General features: G+C 36.0%; 1 protein-coding gene across 1 annotated transcript in view; it reads left to right on the top strand.

Annotated features, from left to right (window-relative positions):
- The window catches only part of SWT1 (SWT1 RNA endoribonuclease homolog), a 105,505-nt gene that overhangs the window by 31,753 nt on the left and 53,021 nt on the right, over positions 1-20,731 (top strand). The window contains exons 11-14 of the mRNA XM_079108024.1: positions 2,730-2,875; positions 4,659-4,822; positions 6,017-6,155; positions 17,640-17,788. Of these exons, the coding sequence (XP_078964150.1) occupies positions 2,730-2,875; positions 4,659-4,822; positions 6,017-6,155; positions 17,640-17,788 (598 nt within the window). The remainder of the gene's footprint in view (positions 1-2,729; positions 2,876-4,658; positions 4,823-6,016; positions 6,156-17,639; positions 17,789-20,731) is intronic.

Genomic DNA, 20,731 nt, shown 5'->3' with positions numbered 1-20,731 from the left:
TCATCTTCAAGTCTCATTTGTTTTGCTTCACTTAACCGTGCAAGCCATGAAGGTTGCTTTTTGTTGTTTTTAAGACATTGATGAATTGGGGGATGCCCTCGGGCAAAAAGATGGAAGCTTGTAGTGAGAGGCATACATATTTTGTTTTGGATTGTCTTCTTAGAGAACCAACCCTTTTATCATTATATGATATCCTTATTCTTAATAATATTCCTGATTATGAAGTCTCCTTTGTTTAGTATTCTGCTGTTTCAGCTTTCTTTTGGTTAGTGTTTATTTGGGATATCTTTGTATTCTTTTTACTTTTAATCTATGTCTTCATATTTGAAGTAAATTTCTTATAAATAACATACACAGTTAGCTGCCCCTCGATATCCACAGGGGATTGGTTCCAGGACTTCTACAGATGCCAAAATCTGTGTCCCCCTCAAAGCAGATGGTAACCTTGCTTATACAAAATGGCACATTTGCAAATTACCTGTGGGCTTCCTGCATGGAGATGTTAACATCCCTCATGTAAAGTGATATAATTGCATATAACCTATGCACATCCTCCTGTATACTTTTAATACTCTCTAAGATACTTTTTGATATATACCACAATGCAAATGCTATGTAAATAGTAATGCTGCACATATTCAGTGCATATTAGATGCATTTTTTCTTAATATTTTCAATCCATGGGTTGGTTGAATCCATGGATGCTGCTTGTAGTTGGTTTTCTTTTTTCTGAAAATTTTTTACCCCAGTACTGGGGATTGAAACCAGCAGTGCTCTACCACTGAACTACATCCCCTTGCCCTTTTATTTTTTATTTTGAGATGAGGTCTCTATAAGATAAGTTGCCCATTGAACTTGCCATCCTACTATCCAGCCTCCTGAGTATTATAGGAATGTGCCACTGTGCCTTGCCAATGTATGTCTTTTAATTGATGAGTTTAGACCATACATATTTAATTGGGTGGATTAAAATCTATCATTTTACTAATTATTTTCTAGTCCATGTATTCTTTCTTTTTTTCCTTTCTCTTTCTTCTTTTGGATTGTGTATATTTAAGTGCCATTCCATTATCTTTATGTTGATTTAATTTATACCCCTTTGAAGAAAAATTTGTGGTTGCTTTAATGTTTACAATATGTATCCTTACTTTATCAAAATTTACCATAAAATAATACTGTATTTCTTTATATTTTGTATCATAAGGATCTTAAAGCAGTATATAGGACTAGGGATATAGCTCAGTGGTGGAGCACTTGCCTATCACATATAAGGCCCTGAATTCAATCCCTGGTACCCAAAACAAAACAAAACACCAGTATATATTGTCCCGCAGCTCTTGAATACTTTATATAAATTAACAAAACCCCTCATTATTCTTTTTATTTCACTTTTCTTTTGATTTGTCTTCAAATTTGTTGATTCTTTCCTCACCTTGTCAAGTTTATTGACAAGCTGTTGAAGGCATTATTACATTTTGTTACTGTTTTCTTATTGCTGGCATTTCCATTTCATTCTTTCTTACAGTTTTCATGTCTGCTGAAATGACCTGTCTGGTTTTGCATTCTATCCATCTTTTCCATTAGACTCTAACTTTTAATATAAATTATTTTATATCCCCAGAAGAATGGCCTCACTATCCCTCATTTCTGAACATGGTTCTGTAGACTGCTCTGGGCAGAATTATATGCAGATTCTGGGGCTTACTTGCCCTGTGATTTCTTCCCTTTTGTTTCCTCCTTAACTTTCTAGATATTCGGGTCAGTCGTCCAAGTGGTTCTCTGGTTATTTCCAGTCACGGAGGCTATGACTTCCTGTTGTCATATGCCATTCATGAATGGAGGAGTGCCCTTAGGCAAAAAGAGAGCTCTCTGTAGCTTCCCTAGTGCAGCTTGTGCCTTGAAGGTAAACTCTCCTTAGGTTCTTCCCACTTACTACTTTCTAGTGCCTTCAGGTGGTTAGTTTTTTCTCTCTTTTTGTTCAGATTTTGTAATTCTTTTGTGTGGGAAGCTTAGTCTGACCAAGCTATTCTGTCATGAGCAGCAGCTGGAAACCTCCTGGGTTCCAGAGCAATAATTTAATAAACAAATTCAATGATGTTGCTTCCCCATTGAGGCCCTTATATGTCTTTTCATTTATTATTGTCCTAGCCTGTCCCGGTAACCTCGTAAACTGAACTCAGGCTGTGTTCTAATCACACTGACTTCCTTGAGCAAACAGCAGATTCACATTATTTTTTTTATGCTCATTCTGAGAAAATTTGCAAATGGCTGCCCTGTGTAAATTATTTCTTCTACTATGGCAGTTAGTGTTTATTTCTCTTTGGATGATCATGTACCTGTGTTCAGATCTAATTCCCACATACTGTATATGACCTTGGACAAGTTACAAACCCTTTATCTCTCTTTTTCATTTGTGAAATGATGATAAGATTAGTACCACTTCTTCAGAGGTTTGTTGTGAAGATTCAGTAAATGTAAATATATGTAAATATCACTTAGAATGGTGCCTAGTTCCAGAGAAGCACTTAGTCAATAATTATTATTCTCCAAAATTCATATGATATGACTACTGTACATAAATTTCTTTACCATCTCTATTTAAAGAAATTATTATCCTTTCTTAATACATATGCTGAGATTCACCAGCCTATGAGTAGATCTCATGTGTTTTGAGTTGCCTCATGGTTTATCTTATAAAAAAATATTTTTCCTCCTAACTTCAACCTTAGGGATGATAGAAATTTAAGAAGCAAAGGCCTCATAAGTGGTGTGAAGTCACTCAGTAAAGAAGAATTGAGTGGAGAGCTGCTTAACTTCTCTCTGAACACAGATGTGTGTCATCAGCCTTGTATTTCTAAGCAACGATCAAAAGCAGGTAGTATTTTTATTGTGCATAATGAGAAATATATCTTCATTTATATTCTAAGGTTAGTGATAACATTTCAAATTTTAATCTTATACTTTGTACATCAGATTTGGAATACTGCTGGCATTTAAATCCTACAAGTAAATGAAAATTATAATATTAATACAAAAATATAATGAACTTGATATTCCAATACTTTTACAGATTAATTTGATTTTTAATCATATACTCACATGTAGTTTTACGTATTTATAATTACTGTGTGCATGCTCGTTTGTACCTTGTAAAATTATACCTTTTAAAATTAGTAGTAGCTATAGGAAATAATTATTTGAATTGGGGAGACTAATTTCTTTATAAAATTGACTTCATATTTATAACTTCCTATTCATATAGTAAAAAATCAGCTAGTAATAATTGAGAAAGTTACGAGACTCTAATAATTTTTTTTAAATTTTAGACTAATAATTAAGAAAATTAAAAGCAATACTATTGTCTTAACTTTCTTTAACCAGAATAATCTGTTCTGTGGCTTGATTTTTTTTTTCTTTTTTTTTTTTTTTGCGCCGTGCTGGGGATTGAAATCAGGGCCTTAGTGCTTGCGAGGCGAGCACTCTACCAACTGACCTATCTCCCCAGCCCGATATATTTTTATTAAATACATTTTTTTTTTTTTAGTTGCTGATGGACCTTTATTTTCTTTCTTTATTTATATGTGATGCTAAGAATCGAACCCAGTGCCTCACACATGCTAGGCAAGAGCTCTACCACTGAGCCACAACCCCATCCCCTGTGGCTTGATATTTGATGGACTACTATATTAAATGACATCATGTATAAATACATCCCACCTTTTCCCTCTGTGGGAAAGTAATTATTGAGGTCTCTAATATAGGCTGTATTTATATATATATAAATGTACAGATATTCATACACATACATATACTACTTATTTGCCCTTCTTAGGGGATAGCACACATTGTCGTAATATAAAAAATGGCATTGGAAGGAATAACAGGATATTCTAGTTTAGGTTTTTCAGGGGTAGCCTGCTTTCGGTTTGCCTATTATGTTAGGATCAATTTAAATTCTTAGTTTGTATTTGTAGAGATAAACCACTTAATATTTTAAATTTTGCCTTAAGGAAATTTCTGTTGTTTTCAAGTATTTAAAAAAGTAGTGCTGGACTGGGGATATAGCTCAGTTGGTAAAGTGCTTGCCTTGCAAGCACAGGGCCCTGGGTTCAATCCCTAGCACGGAAAAAAAAAAAAAAAAGTAGTGCTAATGAAATGAAATCAACTAAATATAATACAAACTAAACGTAATTAACTAAAATAACAAAAGCTCTTTTTAAAGGGGAGGGCATGAAGGTGGTTAAGCCAGAAATTTTTGTCCTTTCGAAATAATTTATTGGTGTGGGCTGAGTTTAAAAATGTGTACTATTTTGGAAGAAAACTCGATTTGAGTTATTAGTTTTCTATTACAAATAAATTCAGGGCACTCTTGTAACTCTCCTTTGTTTTGAAAATAATATTAATTGTAGTGAAATATCACAATTTTTTTTACATATCCATTGGAGTGAAAATATTTAGTTTTCTTTTTCAAAAAGATAAAGCTTTGGTCAAAGTAGCATATTTAAAATGACCATGGGAGCAATGTTTCTAAGTAAGTGTTGCTAGGTAATTCAAAACTGATTACACATAAAATGTTTATTATTTATGGCCAAATAGTAGTCATATATAATATTTACTATTAGCGCCCTGAATAAAGCCTTTAACTGTTTGTTTTAAAGAAGCAACACCGGTAGAAGAGAGCTCTGATGAAAAGTCTACAAATTCAGGACTGTCCATTCTACTTGAGCGTATAATAGCTGATCTTGAAAAATCTCTTGGAACAGCTTTATCTTCAATATTAGAAACAGAAATGAAAATTGCTTTTGGAAACCTTTGGATGGAGGTGATTAGTTCAAGTCTATTAATTGCAAATTTCTTTTTTACTATTGAAGATTTGTTATTTTAAGAGATATTTATATAAAATGAATAAGCTTAACTAGTAAGCTGTATCACATCAATCTTTTTTCCAGGATTTTGAAAAAACGTTGATGGTTGAATGATAATATATCTTAAGGTTTAGGACTACATACTATCTTTCCTTTTTATCAATCAATAAGTATTTATGTCACACTACCCCTTGGAACTTAAATCCAAATAACTTTACTCTTTAATTTCTTTTGAATCAAAATGTTTGATGTAAGGAATAATCAGACATTTTTCAATATGTAGGTGCGTATTTTGGCTTATGCCATGTAAACATGAATATGAGAGCACAAATTGATCCTATTAGTAAGACATTTTGCATTTTACTTTGATTAACATTTTTCTGCAGTCCAACAGAATACCTAATTTAGCAATAGTGATAGTTTAATCTTTGATTTTTCACATTTATAACTGTAAGAAACTTCAGAGCCCATTAACTGTAGTTTGTATCTTGATTCCAGCTTTTTAGTGAAATTATAATATCTTCCAATATGAAATTCAAATATCTTCCAATATGATATCTTTGCTAATGAATTATCTTATCAAATGTTGAACCAAGATGATGATGAATGATTAGAAGATTCAAGGAGGGTTGGTTTAAGTTGGATATTTCATAGTAGAAATATGAAGGACTCAGAAGTTGCTGATGATCAGTTATTCTCTTTGTAAGAGTATAGTAACTGGCAATTGTATTTGATATCTTTTTTCTATACAGATTTTTTTTTCCCCCAGTTGTTAACAGTTAGATTTCCTCATTAAACAGTTGATTTCCTCATTAAAATTATCATATTGAAAAGTAGATGGAGGAATCTTTGCTGATTAAAATTGTGCTTCCTCTCTGATTGGAAGTAGGCTTTCTTTTTGCACTTATGGTTCTAGAGACCACAAAGATTAATAGTAAAAGGAATTTTACAAAAGTAATCTGTAATGGAATTTTCATTTTAAGATGGTTAGTTTTTAATAAATTATCTTTTAATTTAAAAAGAACCCAACTAAAAAAAGAATTCAACTGTATTTTGCCCAAAAGTATACGTAGGACTTCCTAAATAGGTTGTGTAAATAATGGGAATAATAAATAAGTTCATAAATGTTAATCTTTTTAAATACTCTTTAGATGCTGTACTTGAAACCACCATGGACTCTAATACACATACTACAGTGCTTTAAAAAACATTGGTTGGCTGTGTTTGGATTAATTATGGAAAAGAACTTGCTTTTAACTGTTGAGAGCCTATATGAAAATCTCTGTAGAGGTATGGATCTTTTTATTTTTTTCCTTTACCAGTGTTGTATTAAAATGTTAATTTAAATCAGCAGATATATTCCTTAGGATATAAAGATGAAATAATGAAAAGTTTGTGGGTTAGTTTCTAAAGTATTTACTTCTAATTCCCCCTTCCCCCCTTTTTGTACTGGGGATTGAACCCAGGGGCACTTTACCACTGAACTGTATCCCTGTCCTTTCGATTTTTTATTTTGAGAGCAGGTTTTGCTAAGTTGTTGGGGGTCTCAGAGTTGCTAAAGCTGGCCTTTTGCCTCAGCCTCCTGAGTAGCTAGGTGTTTTAGCCAGCTATGTGTTGCTCTGACTAAAAGACCTGATAAGAACAAGTGAGAGGAAGGAAAGTTTATTTTGGCTCGGGGTTTCAGAGGTTCTGTTCAAGGTCAACAGAGTTCATAGCTCTGGGCCTGAGGTGAGGCACAACATCACTGGGGGAAGGACAAGGCAAAGGAAAACAGCTCAGGGCATTACAGGGAGGAAGCAGAGAGAGAGAGCTCTGCTCACCAGTGACAAAATATATACCCCAAAGGTACACCCTCAGTGACTTACCCCCTCCAGCCACACCCTGCCTATCTTACATTTACCACCCAGTTAGTCCCTATCAGTGGATTGGTTCACTGTTAAGGCCACAACTCATAATCTAATCATTTCACCTGTGAACATGTTGTGTTATTTCACACATGACCTTTTGGGGGATACCACATATCCAGAACATAACCCTGGAATTACAGGTGTATGCTACCATGCTTGTGGCTGTATTTCTAATTTCTAAAGGGAATTTGTGGCAGCTAAATGAATGAATGTAGTTCTTAGAAGTTACGACATTGTTTGATATTCTTGGATATTGTGAATATGTAATTTTTTTTGTACTGGGAATTGAACCCGTGACCTCCTGCATAGTAGGCAAGCTCTTTATTACTGAACTACATCCCCAGCATGTGAGTGTATGTTTTAGTAATGTTTAGTTTGAAAAGTTTTTAAACTATATTTTTAGTCTATTCAGTTATACAAATGGAATTAATTATAGTTTTTTCATTTCTTACTATGTTGGACACACAAACTTTGAACACGTCTTATGTGTATCAAGGATCTAATCTATATGAATAAGGAATAGGAAACCTTTGGTTTTGGAGCATAGTGAATTTTAGAACTGAAAGAGATGATAGTGAATTACTGAGTTGGTGGTTTTTAAACCATACTAAATATAAATTTTGATTTCTAGGCATACCTCTGCTGACAGTAGATAGGGGGTGGAAAGAAAGGTGTGGAGAACCTGGTAGGTGCTGACTCTGGACTTCAACACCAACATTAGGCAGGGCAGCCTTTTTTTTTTTTAATCTGTTCAATTCCATTCAGCAGTCAAAAAAGTTTTTCTGCTAAGAAGGGAAAAAAAATGTGAAAAGTGCTTATCTCATGTTTTATGATCAAGGAAATTAGCTCTGAGATGGGAAGTTAACTTGTCTAAAGCCAAACAGCTATATTTGTCTTGGTATACCTTTAAAAGCCAAAGTATGATTATTATTACAGGTTCAGAGAGTTCTTAACTTTTTTGAAACTCCCCATTGTTTTATGTGTTAGTTATATTCAATCTACTTCTAAAGACCAAATGTGGTTTCTTATAATAATATGACTATAAGAGAAATATTAAATTAGGCTTAAAAGCACAAAACCAGGTAATGAAGAATAAGATTTACCATGTTTACCAAAAAATTATGCACAACAATTATTCTAATACTTGGGTACAGATTTTTAACAATAAGCTTCTTAGAGGCTAAGACACCTCCCCCACCCCCACCCTAAAAAAAGGCTTTTCTGGGGGGTTTCAAGATGGCGGCCTAGAGGGTGGCTGCATTTCATGTTGCTCCAGGACTCAGGATTCAAAAGAGGAGATATTGAGACGCTTGGGACCAACTCAAAGCAGCCGGGTGACTCTCACCCCCTGGGGAGGCATCCCGGATGGGACGGTGGTCCCGGAACGCAGGAAACTTTGTGAAGTAGAACTGCCGGCGAGACACCCCTCCCGCCGCTGGAGCAGTGAACTCGGACAGCTGGGAGCGCCGTAAAGGAGGCCGCTCGGCACAGCGCTGGGACTCGGAGCCACCACTGGGGCTCCGGCGGCTGCCCAGGGGAAGAGTGGCGAGGAGAGCTGTGTGGACTCAGGACACGGGGCCTGCCCTGAGGAGGAGGAGGAGGAGGAGCGTGGCCACTTGGATTCGGAGTGACTGCACCAGAGCTGCAGGCGGTTGCCAGAGGAGAAGCTGCGCGGCGAGCTGTTTGGACTCAGAACGACGCTTCTGAACCCCGGGGCCTGCCCTGAGGACGAGGAGGAGGAAGAGGAGCGCGGCCGCTTGGATTCGGGGTGACTACACCAGAGCTACAGGCCGTTGCCAGAGAAGGGGCTGCGTGGCGAGCTGTTTGGACTCAGACCACTTCTGAACCCCGGGGCCTGCCCGGAGGAGTAGGAGTAGGAGGAGGAGGAGCGCGGTGGGTCGTTTGGACTCGCAGTGACTGCATTAGCGCTCCAGGCGGCTGCTCAGAGGAGAAGGCGAGTGGTGAGTGGTTTGGACTTAAAGTGACAGCTCCTGAACACAGGGGGGCTGCCTGGAGGAGAAGCGTGGTGGGACGCTTCGTCTTGAGTGGCCGCACCAGAGCTCCGGGCGGTTGCCCAGAGGACCCGTGCTGCGGGTCACGTGCACTCAGAGCCACTCAGAGCGACCGCTCCTGAACACCCCGGGGGTTATCTGGAGAAGGAGGAGGAACGGGGAGGGTCACTTCGACTCGGAGTGATTCATTGCCCAGGGCTACGGGTGGTTGGTGGAGGTGGAGGCACGCAGTGAGTTTCTTGGACTCCTAGTGACCGCACCGGAATACTGGGCGGCTGTCTGGAGGAAGAGGCGTGTGGCGGGACTCAGAGCGATTGTACGGGGCCCCAGGTGGCTGCTCAGAGGAGGGGCCGCATAGCCAGGCGATTCGGTGCAGAGCAGGGTCCCAGGATCTAGGAGGCTTCTTGGTGGAAGAGCCGCACAGAGACAGGCTTAGGGCGGAGCGAAGGTTCCAGGCCTGCGGGCAGATTCTCTGAGGAAGGGCAGCCTAAGGAGAGTCATCTGCAAAGGGTGAGGCTCCCAGGCCCAGGAGGTAGGGCCGGGCCCCTGGGAACTTTGCAGAGGAAGGCAGCCCAGCCCAGGCGGTAGCTGTAAATTGAGGGGAACCTCTAGGAGGGAACTGACCAGCGAGACCTCCCCACCGGGTGAGTCTTCCCTGCTGGGTGAGGTTTCCCCACAAGGACGGTAAAACCAGAGACTCAGGCCCAAACAGGCCTTGCCTCAGCCCACAGCTTAGGTCCCCTTTGGATGACCATTGGTCAACAAGTGGAGGCACCTCTGCCCACTAGCAGGGATTATACCCCACCTGAAGGCCACCACTCCTAGAGAGGCAGCTTCCTTGTGGAGCACCGCATTATCAACTTCCTCCAAGACTTCAGCCTACTGAAGGCTAAGGGGGGATATATATGGAAATCTTCAGGGACATTGTAAGTCAATAGAGGAAATCTGCAATATCTCAGCAGTCCTCTGATACCTGAACAATATGAGAAAACAAGGAAAGAAAATGCTGCAAACAAATCTAGATGTTACATCAATAAAACCCAGTGACAGCATGGCAGAAGAAATGACAGAAAAGGAGTTCAGAATGTACATAATTAAAATGATCAGAGAAGCAAACGATGAGATGAAAGAGCAAATGCACGCATTGATTGATCGCACCAATCGACAGTTAAAAGAGCAAATACAGGAAGCAAAAGATCATTTCAATAAAGAGTTAGAGATATTGAAAAAAAACCAAACAGAAATCCTTGACATGAAGGAAACAATAAACCAAATTAAGAACTCCATAGAAAGCATATCCAATAGGATAGAACACCTGGAAGACAGAACCTCAGACATTGAAGACAAAATATTTAACCTTGAAAACAAAGTCGAACAAACAGAGAAGATGGTAAGAAATCATGAACAGAATCTACAAGAACTATGGGATATCATGAAAAGGCCAAATTTAAGAATTATTGGGATTGAGGAAGGCCTAGAGAAACAAGCCAAAGGAATGAACAACCTATTCAATGAAATAATATCAGAAAATTTCCCAAATCTGAAGAATGAAATGGAAAATCAAGTTCAAGAGGCTTATAGGACTCCAAATACACAAAATTACAACAGACCCACACCAAGGCACATTATAATGAAAATACCTAACATACAAAATAAAGACAGAATTTTAAAGGCTGTGAGAGAAAAGAACCAAATTACATTCAGGGGGAAACTAATACGGATATCAGCAGATTTTTCAATCCAGACCCTAAAAGCTAGAAGGGCCTGGAACAACATTTTTCAAGCCCTGAAAGAAAATGGATGCCAACCAAGAATCTTATACCCAGCAAAACTTACCTTCAAATTTGACGATGAAATAAAATCCTTCCATGATAAACAAAAGCTAAAAGAATTTACAAAAAGAAAGCCAGCATTACAGAACATTCTCAGCAAAATATTCCATGAGGAAGAGATGAAAAACAAAGAAGCAAATCAGCAAAGGGAGGAATTATCCTAAAGGAATTGTCAAATAAAGTAGGAAACAAGTTGTGTCAAACAAATAAATAAATAAAATTTAAAAAATGAACCAAATGACCGGGAAACCAAATCATATCTCTATAATAACCCTGAATGTTAATGGCCTGAATTCATCAATCAAAAGACATAGACTGGCAGATTGGATTAAAAAGAAAGATCCAACAATATGTTGCCTGCAAGAGACTCACCTCATAGAAAAAGATACCCATAGACTAAAGGTGAAGGGATGGGGAAAAACATACCATGCACACTGGAGTATCCATCCTCATTTCAGATAATGTGGACTTCAAGCCAAAGTTAGTCAGAAGGGATGAAGAAGGTCATTTCATACTGCTTAAGGGAAGCATAAATCAGCAAGATATAACAATCATAAACATCTATGCCCCAAACAGTGGCTCATCCATGTATGTCAAACAAATCCTTCTCAATTTCAGAAACCAAATAGACCATAACACAATAATACTAGGTGATTTTAACACGCCTCTCTCACCACTGGACAGATCTTCCAGACAAAAATTGAACAAAGAAACCATAGATCTCAATAACACAATCAATAATCTAGACTTAACGGACATTTATAGAATATACCATCCAACCAAGAGCGAATACACTTTCTTCTCAGCAGCACATGGATCCTTCTCTAAAATAGACCATATATTATGCCACAAAGCTAATGTTAGCAAATACAAGAAGATAGAGACACTAGCATGTATTCTATCAGATCATAATGGATTGAAGTTAGAAATAAATGAAAGAGTAAAACACAGAAACTATTCCAACATCTGGAGATTAAACAATATGCTATTATATGACGAATGGATAACAGAAGATATTAGGAAGGAAATTAAAAAATTCTTAGAGGTAAATGAGAACAAAGAAACATCATATCAAAATCTCTGGGACACTATGAAAGCAGTACTTAGAGGGAAATTTATTTCATGGAGCGCATTTAATAAAAGAAGTAAAACTCAACAAATAAACGACCTAACACTACAGCTCAAAGCCCTAGAAAAAGAAGAACAGAACAGCACCAAAAGTAGTAGAAGACAGGAAATAGTTAAACTCAGAGCTGAAATCAATGAAATTGAAACAAAAGAAACAATACAAAAAATTGACAAAATAAATAGTTGGTTCTTCGAAAAAATAAACAAAATTGATAAACCTTTAGCCACACTAACAAAGAGAAGACGAGAGAAAACCCAAATCACTAAAATTCGGAATGAACAAGGAAATATCACAACAGACAGGATTGAAATACAAAACATAATTAGAAGCTATTTTGAAAATCTATACTCCAACAAAATAGAACATTTTGAAGGCATCAACAGGTTTCTAGAGACATATGAATTGCCTAAACTGAACGAGGAGGACATAAACAATTTAAATAGACCAATTTCAAGTACTGAAATAGAAGAAGTCATCAAAAGCCTACCAACAAAGAAAAGTCCAGGACCAGATGGGTTCTCAGCCGAGTTCTACAAAACCTTTAAAGAAGAGCTCATTCCAATACTTTTCAAAGTATTCCATAAAATAGAAGAGGAGGGAACCCTCCCAAACTCATTCTATGAAGCCAATATCACCCTAATACCTAAACCAGACAGAGACTCATCAAGGAAAGAAAATTTCAGACCAATATCCTTAATGAACATCGATGCAAAAATTCTCAACAAAATTTTAGCAAATCGCATACAAAAACATATTAAAAAGATAGTGCACCATGATCAAGTTGGTTTCATCCCAGGGATGCAAGGTTGGTTCAACATCAGGAAATCAATAAACGTAATTCACCACATTAATAGACTTAAAGTCAAGAATCACATGATTATTTCAATAAATGCAGAAAAAGCATTTGATAAAATACAGCACCCCTTCATGCTCAAAACACTAGAAAAAATAGGGATAGTGGGAACATTCCTTAACATTGTAAAGGCCATTTATGCTAAGCCTATGGCTAATATCATTCTAAATGGTGAAAAACTGAAAGCATTCCCCCTAAAAACTGGAACAAGGCAGGGATGCCCTCTTTCACCACTTCTATTCAACATCATTCTTGAGACTCTGGCCAGAGCAATTAGACAGACCAAAGAAATTAAAGGGATACGAATTGGAAAAGAAGAACTCAAACTATCCCTGTTCGCTGATGACATGATTATATATTTAGAGGAACCTGGAAATTCCACCAGAAAACTCTTAGAACTCATAAGTGAATTCAGTAAAGTAGCAGGTTACAAGATCAATGCCCATAAATTCAATGCATTTTTATACATAAGTGATGAATCTTCAGAAAGAGAAATTAGGAAAACTACCCCATTCACAATAGCCTCGAAAAAAATAAAATACTTGGGAATCAATCTCACAAAAGAGGTGAAAGACCTCTACAATGAGAACTATACAACACTAAAGAAAGAAATTAAAGAACACCTTAGAAGATGGAAAGATCTTCCATGTTCTTGGATAGGAAGAATTAATATTGTCAAAATGGCCATACTACCTAAAGTGCCATACAAATTCAATGCAATTCCAATTAAAATCCCAATGATGTACCTTACAGAAATAGAGCAAGCAATTATGAAATTCATCTGGAAGAATAAGAAACCCAGAATAGCTAAAGCAATCCTCAGCAGGAAGAGTGAAACAGGGGGTATTGCAATACCAGATCTTCAACTCTACTACAAAGCAATAGTAACAAAAACGGCATGGTATTGGTGCCAAAATAGACAGGTAGATCAATGGTGTAGAATAGAGGACACGGACAGAAACCCAAATAAATACAATTTTCTCATACTAGACAAAGGTGCCAAAAATATGCAACGGAGAAATGATAGCCTCTTCAACAAATGGTGCTGGGAGAATTGGAAATCCATATGCAACAGAATGAAACTAAACCCATATCTCTCACCATGCACGAAACTAAACTCAAAATGGATTAAGGACCTTGGAATCAGACCAGAGACCCTGCAGATTATAGAAGAAAAAGTAGGTCCAAATCTTCACCTTGTTGGTCTAGGATCAGACTTCCTTAACAGGACTCCCATAGCACAAGAAATAAAAGCTAGAATCAACCACTGGGATAGATTCAAACTAAAAAGCTTTCTCTCAGCAAAGGAAACTATCAGCAATGCGAAGAAAGATCCTACAGAATGCGAGAATATCTTTGCCAATCATACTTCAGATAGAGCACTAATCTCCAGAATCTATAAAGAACTCAAAAAACTTTACTCCAAGAATTCAAATAATCCAGTTGACAAATGGGCTAAGGAAATGAATAGACACTTCACAGAAGAAGATCTACAAGCAATCAACAAACATATGAAAAAATGTTCCACATCTCTAGTAATAAGAGAAATGCAAATCAAAACCACCCTAAGATTCCATCTCACCCCAATTAGAATGGCGATTATCAAGAATACGAGCAACAACAGGTGTTGGCGAGGATGTGGGGAGAAAGGTACACTCATACATTGGTGGTGGGGCTGCAAATTAGTGCAGCCACTCTGGAAAGCAGTGTGGAGATTCCTTAGAAAACTTGGAATGGACCCGCCATTTGACCCAGCTATCCCACTCCTTGGCCTATACCCAAAGGACTTAAAATCAGCATACTACAGAGACACAGCCACATCAATGTTCATAGCTGCTCAATTCACAATAGCCAGACTGTGGAACCAACCTAGATGCCCTTCAATTGATGAGTGGATAAAGAAACTGTGGTATATATATACAATGGAATATTACTCAGCCATAAAGAATGATAAAATTATGGCATTTGCAGGCAAATGGATGAAATTGGAGAATATCATGCTAAGTGAGATAAGCCAATCTCAAAAAGCCAAAGGACGAATGATATCGCTAATAAGTGGAGGATGACACATAATGGGGGGGAGGGAAGGGTTAGTGTTAGGGTTAGAGTTAGGGTTAGGGAGGGGGGCAAGTATGGAGGAAGGAAGTACTGTATAGAGGGTAAAGAGGGGTGGGAGGGGTGGGGGGAAGGGAAAAAAATAACAGAATGAATCAAACATTACTCTATGTAAATTTATGATTACACAAATGGTATGCCTTTACGCCATGTACAAACAGAGAAACAACACGTATCCCATTTGTTTACAATAAAAAAAAAAAAAAAAAAAAAGGCTTTTCTACGTAGGCATATCTCTTTGTCTTTTCCCTCTAGTGTAAGCTCTTTGAAAGCATTTTATAGTGTTCAAAATTCATTCCAGGATATTTCTTATATCTTATCCATGGTAGTTGTTGAATAAATTGTTAGAAGTTACCAAATTTTTTTTTAAAAGACTCCTGTGGCATTTCCATTAAATAGAGACATTATTAGGGGTATTATTACATAAGGGACATGAAACAACCAGTTGGGCATGTCTTCAAAGCAGTTTCACTAAACATGTGGAAACAATTTTCATATCTTTTATTAGGGATATAATTTAGTCTTTTAAAAGGGAAAGACCTTAAACAGTATGCATTCTAGAGTAAAGTTAGTTTTAAAAATGGGTAACTAGTTTCTGTATTCCATTTGTTTTTCTAGGGGTGGGCAGTTTCTGCTCTTTCATGCAACTGAGAGATGATTGGTAGCAGCTCTGACTGGCAATAGGGAAAGAAGTGAAAAGATAGTAACTACCTTCTGCTTAAAAATAATTTTTGTATTCATTACACAGTTTAGTGGTCCTTGATCTAGAAGAATCTGATGTCTATTGTTTAGTGACTTGTGAAGAATGTGGGATTATAAAAATACTTCCTGTCATAAGATAACTTTTTTAAAATTTATTTTTAGTTGTAGATGGACAAATACCTTTATTTTATTTATTTATCTTTATGTGGTGCTGAGGATCAAACCCGGTGATTCATACATACTAGGCAAGTGCTCTTCCACTGAGCTACAACTCCAACCCTAGATAGATTTTAATTGGAAAAAAAAATCTGAGTTTATAATTTTAGTAGTATCCTTAGCTGTTGAATAACTTGTATGTGTCTAAAATTTTGTGGAAAGTGACTAATAACTTTTAACAGCTTTGTTATCCAGATTAACTTTAGTCTAAGTAATTATTGGCCTATATAAGCATTAAACTATTTCATCCATATAGATTTTTTTTGTTGTATCTTTGTTCTGAATTTATCATTGTTATTTCCCTCTCCCCCATAATCTTTGTAAAGAAATTTTGCAAGACAGAAATTATTAGTTCAAGGATTAAGCTCCACTAAACATGGACTACATTGGAAAAGCACCCTTAAAAGAATCTGGGTGCAGTGGTGCACACCTGTAATCCCACAACTCTGGAGGATGAGGCAAGAGGATCTCAAGTTCAAGGCCAGCCTCAGTAACTTACTTAGACTCTGTCTCAAAAATAGAAAATAAAAGGGTCTGGAGATGAAGCTCAGTATTAGAGTGTTCCTGGTTTCAATCTCCAGTAGTACACATAACACACACAGTGGGGGGAAACAAAAAAACTGTGTCCAACTATGTCTTCCTCATATTTATCAGATTCATCAAACCTAAGTTTTTCCCATGCGTAGCACCTCTTTATCTCTTTCCCCACAGGCCTTTAACATTGGCTTTAAAAAGTGATGAAAGTGTTCCCATAAAGAAACATACTGTTTTATTTTTTGGGAGGTGGGGTTGCGGGGACGGGTAAAGAGAAAGCTAGAGACTGGGCTACAACTGTCCCATTAAATGAGAGTTTCTGAATATTGTAGAATTAATTATTAAAATGTACTTTTAAAACAATTTGATTCTTCATGATTTTTAAAAGCAAGTTCTTGTGTAAGTAATAAAAAGGAATATTTTCAATTCCTAATGCCAATGAAAATTTGTGTTGTGTGAATATTAAACCATGAACATTAAAACAAAAACAGCAAACACATTTTAGTATGGTTATTATGGTTATTTTGCTTTTGAAAACTGTTAGGTTGCATTATGTCTTAATAACGGAAAGACCTTTTTCTGTTCTGAGTTTTGTAACATTAGCAATTTACTTAATTTTATTGTTCATAACTGTATTCTTAATTTTTATTTATGGTTGTACTGGGGATTAACTGCAGAGGCAGTCTACCACTGAATTACATCCCTAGCCCTTTTTATTTATTTTAAGAGAGGGGCTTGCTAAGTTGCTGAGGCTGGCCTCCAGCTTGTGGTCCTCCTTCCTCAGCCTCTTGAGTTGCAGGTATTGCGCCATCATGCCTGGCTAGTTTGAGAATTTAATGTAAGCAATTGTAACTCCTTAAAAGAAAACTATTATACTTTAAATAACTACTTGTAGACTCTTTCACTGTAATTTACAGGAAGAAAATTCTGTTTGCTTCTTTCACTTTTCACTGCTACTCATATTTTTATTGTATGCTAATAAAATATAACACATTTTCAATACATTTAGTATAAAGTTTCATGTTTTGAAGGTAAATCACTACATAATTAATGATCATGACAGGGACTACATATAACTTACATGCTTGCCACTAACATGTGACTCTCCTTTTGCTTCATAATAATTTGAATGTGAAATGGCTTCAGTTTTAAAAATCTGTGGTTTGACTTATTTGGTGATTTTTTTTTTTTCTCTGAAAACATAATAATATTCTTTCATTTGACTTTGACTTTGAAGTTGACCATGTTGAGGGAACTCCTGAAATCTGAATACAGAATACCAGTCAACTTGAAGGACTTTGTGTATAACTCTAATTGTTGCTTTTTATGTAAGAGGGATGAATTAGGAGTGGTATGTAGATATAAATGTGTACTTTTCTTAAATTTCAAAGTACTATTAGAATAATGTCCAAAGTCATTTTATGTTGTATACTCACTCTTAACATGGTTTTCTTTCTTAAATTTCTCTTATCAGCTAATAAGGCAGTGGATTTTACAACAGTGAAATTCCTGCTTCGGGATTCTAAAAGTTTGTTACATGCTTTCAGTACAAGGTCAAATTATGATGGTATTCTTCCACAGGCCTTTGCTGAAGTGAACAAACTACTCCAAACGTGTACAGAGGTAAGATATCTTGGGAATATCATTTAAAGTAGCTGGCCATGTGTTTTAAAAATATGTTTAGCAGACAACAGGAGGTATGTGATAATTTAATTCTAATTTAGGCTGACATACAAAGGTATTAATATTAAGTAAGTTGAATGAAGTATAAGCAACTCTTATTAGTTGTGAAATACACATCCTTTTATGAAAGAAGTATCACATCTCACATAAGTTGCTGGTATTTTATATTAATTCATTTATGGATCGAAGAAAGCTATACACTATTCATTTCCAGTGCCCTAAGCCAGTGAATCTCACATGCATTAGAAACCAGTAGAAGATGTTTTTGAACATGCAGATGCTAAGAATCTGTTAAGCTTTGTACAGTAAGGTTTTGGCAGTGGTGTCCAATTATATTGTTACTTTTTTAAATTTAGAAATAATTGCAAAATTAAGAAAAAATTGCAAGTGTGGTACAAAAATATTCCTGTATAAATCCTTTAGCCTGAGTCCCCAAATGTTAACATTGCATTACATTTGCTTCATTGTTTTCTTTATCAATCTACGTATCTATCCATATTATTTCTCCAAGCTGTATTGTATTGAACATATGTTGAAGATATGATGCTGCTTTACCTCAAAATATTTCCATGTGTAATAAAAAAATATATACATATGATATATATCTTATGTATTACAGCCTAATAAATCAGGAAATTAACATTGATAAATACAGTTGTCTAATCTGTAGACCTTATTCAAACTTTACCAGTTAGCCTATGAGAGAGAGTGTGTGTGTGTGTGTGTGTGTGTGTGTGTGTGTGTGTGTCTGGGAATTAAACCCAGGGGCTCATACGTGCCAGGCAAGCACTATACCACTCAGCCACATCCCAACCCATGAATTTTTTTACACAGGTGTCTTCATGTTATTCTTTTGCACCCACCCTAACACTAATATCGTTTTATGATATTTAAACTTAACTGAGTTTTGTCCCCAATAATAACCTATTTCTTCAGTCTTCCAATTTCAAATTTAAAAAAAGTGAGGAAATTTTTATGTGCCAGAAACAAGCTTAAAAAACCCCAGTGTCATAACTACTAGGGGATATATCAATGGAACTTTTATTTAGTATATATTATAGAATTTGTATATATATTAGCATGTAATATACGTGTATATATTTAACATGTATAATATAAAAATAATATATTAAATGTTATGTTTTGTAATTACATATTATATAAATTTATAAATGTTTAATATATAATACACAAAACATATAGGATGCCACATTCTCCTTTTTCACTGAAGAACTGGGTTGGGTGTGTTTATCTTATTGATTTTTTATGGTCAGGTAGGTCCACTACCTATGAAATAATTGTAGGAGTAGACAACACTAACGTTAGTTGCTGAGGAAAAGAACTTACTTGCTAATAAAGTATCTCATAGAGTAAAAGAAGCATCTTTTAAAATATATATAAACTAATAGGAAATATGTGATCATTTTTGAGGAAAGAATTAAGGGAAAATTTAAGGGATGAAATGATCTTTCGGTTTGATATAACCAAAACATTGGTAGTTTTTGAATTTTTTTATGGCTTGGTGACTTTTTAAACTATTAGGGAAGAGTGGACTTGGGAATTTAAGGGGTCACAGTTTGTTGTATCGGATTGTATCAGAAAAGATATTCTCTCTTCCCATCTCAAAATTGAGTCCTAAATCATATTTTAGTGAAACAAATACAGTGAACAAGATAAAAGTTTAAGATACTTATAAACTTAATTGTTTTTGAATTAGAGAACAAAACAAAATTTAGGATTGATTGAGAAGAAAATAATGTTTTCAAAGTTTCAAACTCTTATCAGTTGGAAGCTGGATATGAGAAGTACCATGAAAATGCAATATTAAAATTTATTGTCTTTTATCAAATAATTGCATGTCTGCTGAATGTATGTTGCCCATTGAACATGTAAAACCATTAAATTGTTGTATCATAAGTTATTCATTCTTAAATTTTCAGTTGCTACATTAGCAAAATTCATGAAGGTGAATAGCAAAGAATCTAGGTAACATCCTCATTATTTCCTTTTCTTAGCACTTGACAGTAGTGCAATTGCTTGAAACCTTTTATTGTGTGCAGGATTAGAGCTTTAAAGTGTTGTTCCTAATAACTTGGTGTGATGGTGCGTGCCTTTAATCCTAGTGACTCTAGAATTTAAGGCAGGAGGATTAGGATTGCATGTTCAAGGCCAGCCTCAGCAATTTAGCAAGATCCTGTCTCAAAATGATAAGTAAAAAGAGCTGAGGATATAGTTCAGTAATTAAGTGCCCCTGAGTTCAGTACCCAGTACCAAAAAAATAAAACATTGTTCCTTTATTTTCATGTTAGAAACAATTCATTATCTAAGTAAGAACAGGAACATTGTAATTTAACTTGTCCTATAAAATACATATTCAGGCCCGGCACAGAGTTGCTAGCCTGTAATCCCAGCAGCTTGGGAGACTGAGGCAGGAGGATCGTTGAGTTCAAAGACAGCCTCAGGAACTTAGTGAGGCCCTAAGCAATTTAGTGAGAACTTGTCTGTAAATCAAAAATATAAAAAGGGTTCAATCCCCACCCCCTCAAAAAAGAAAGAAAAGAAACGTTCAGTAGTTGTTGTTTGTAGAATGCATCAGGTTTGATACATATCTTAAATTTTTAGTCGTGTCTCAATAACTTGAGTGACAATAGCTTACTTCCAAAGATAGGATAGCTCAATATAGTAATGGTTTTAAAAAAATGCCACCTTTTACTTTATCAAGTGTAGAAAAATTTTAAAAAAAGGACTATTCATATTTGTTTGCTTGAAAGGCTTCTGAAAAACTAAAATGGTTTAATGGATTAACATCATTTCCAGATTTTTATGTAAATGAAGTGAAACTAGGAAAAGGATACACACACATGCACATACACATTTATTTTA

This window comes from Sciurus vulgaris (assembly GCF_902686455.1).
Source record: "Sciurus vulgaris genome assembly, chromosome: 12".
Lineage (NCBI taxonomy): Eukaryota > Metazoa > Chordata > Mammalia > Rodentia > Sciuridae > Sciurus > Sciurus vulgaris.
Note: the sequence above shows the minus strand (reverse complement) of the source record. Positions and strands in the feature narration are given on the sequence as shown.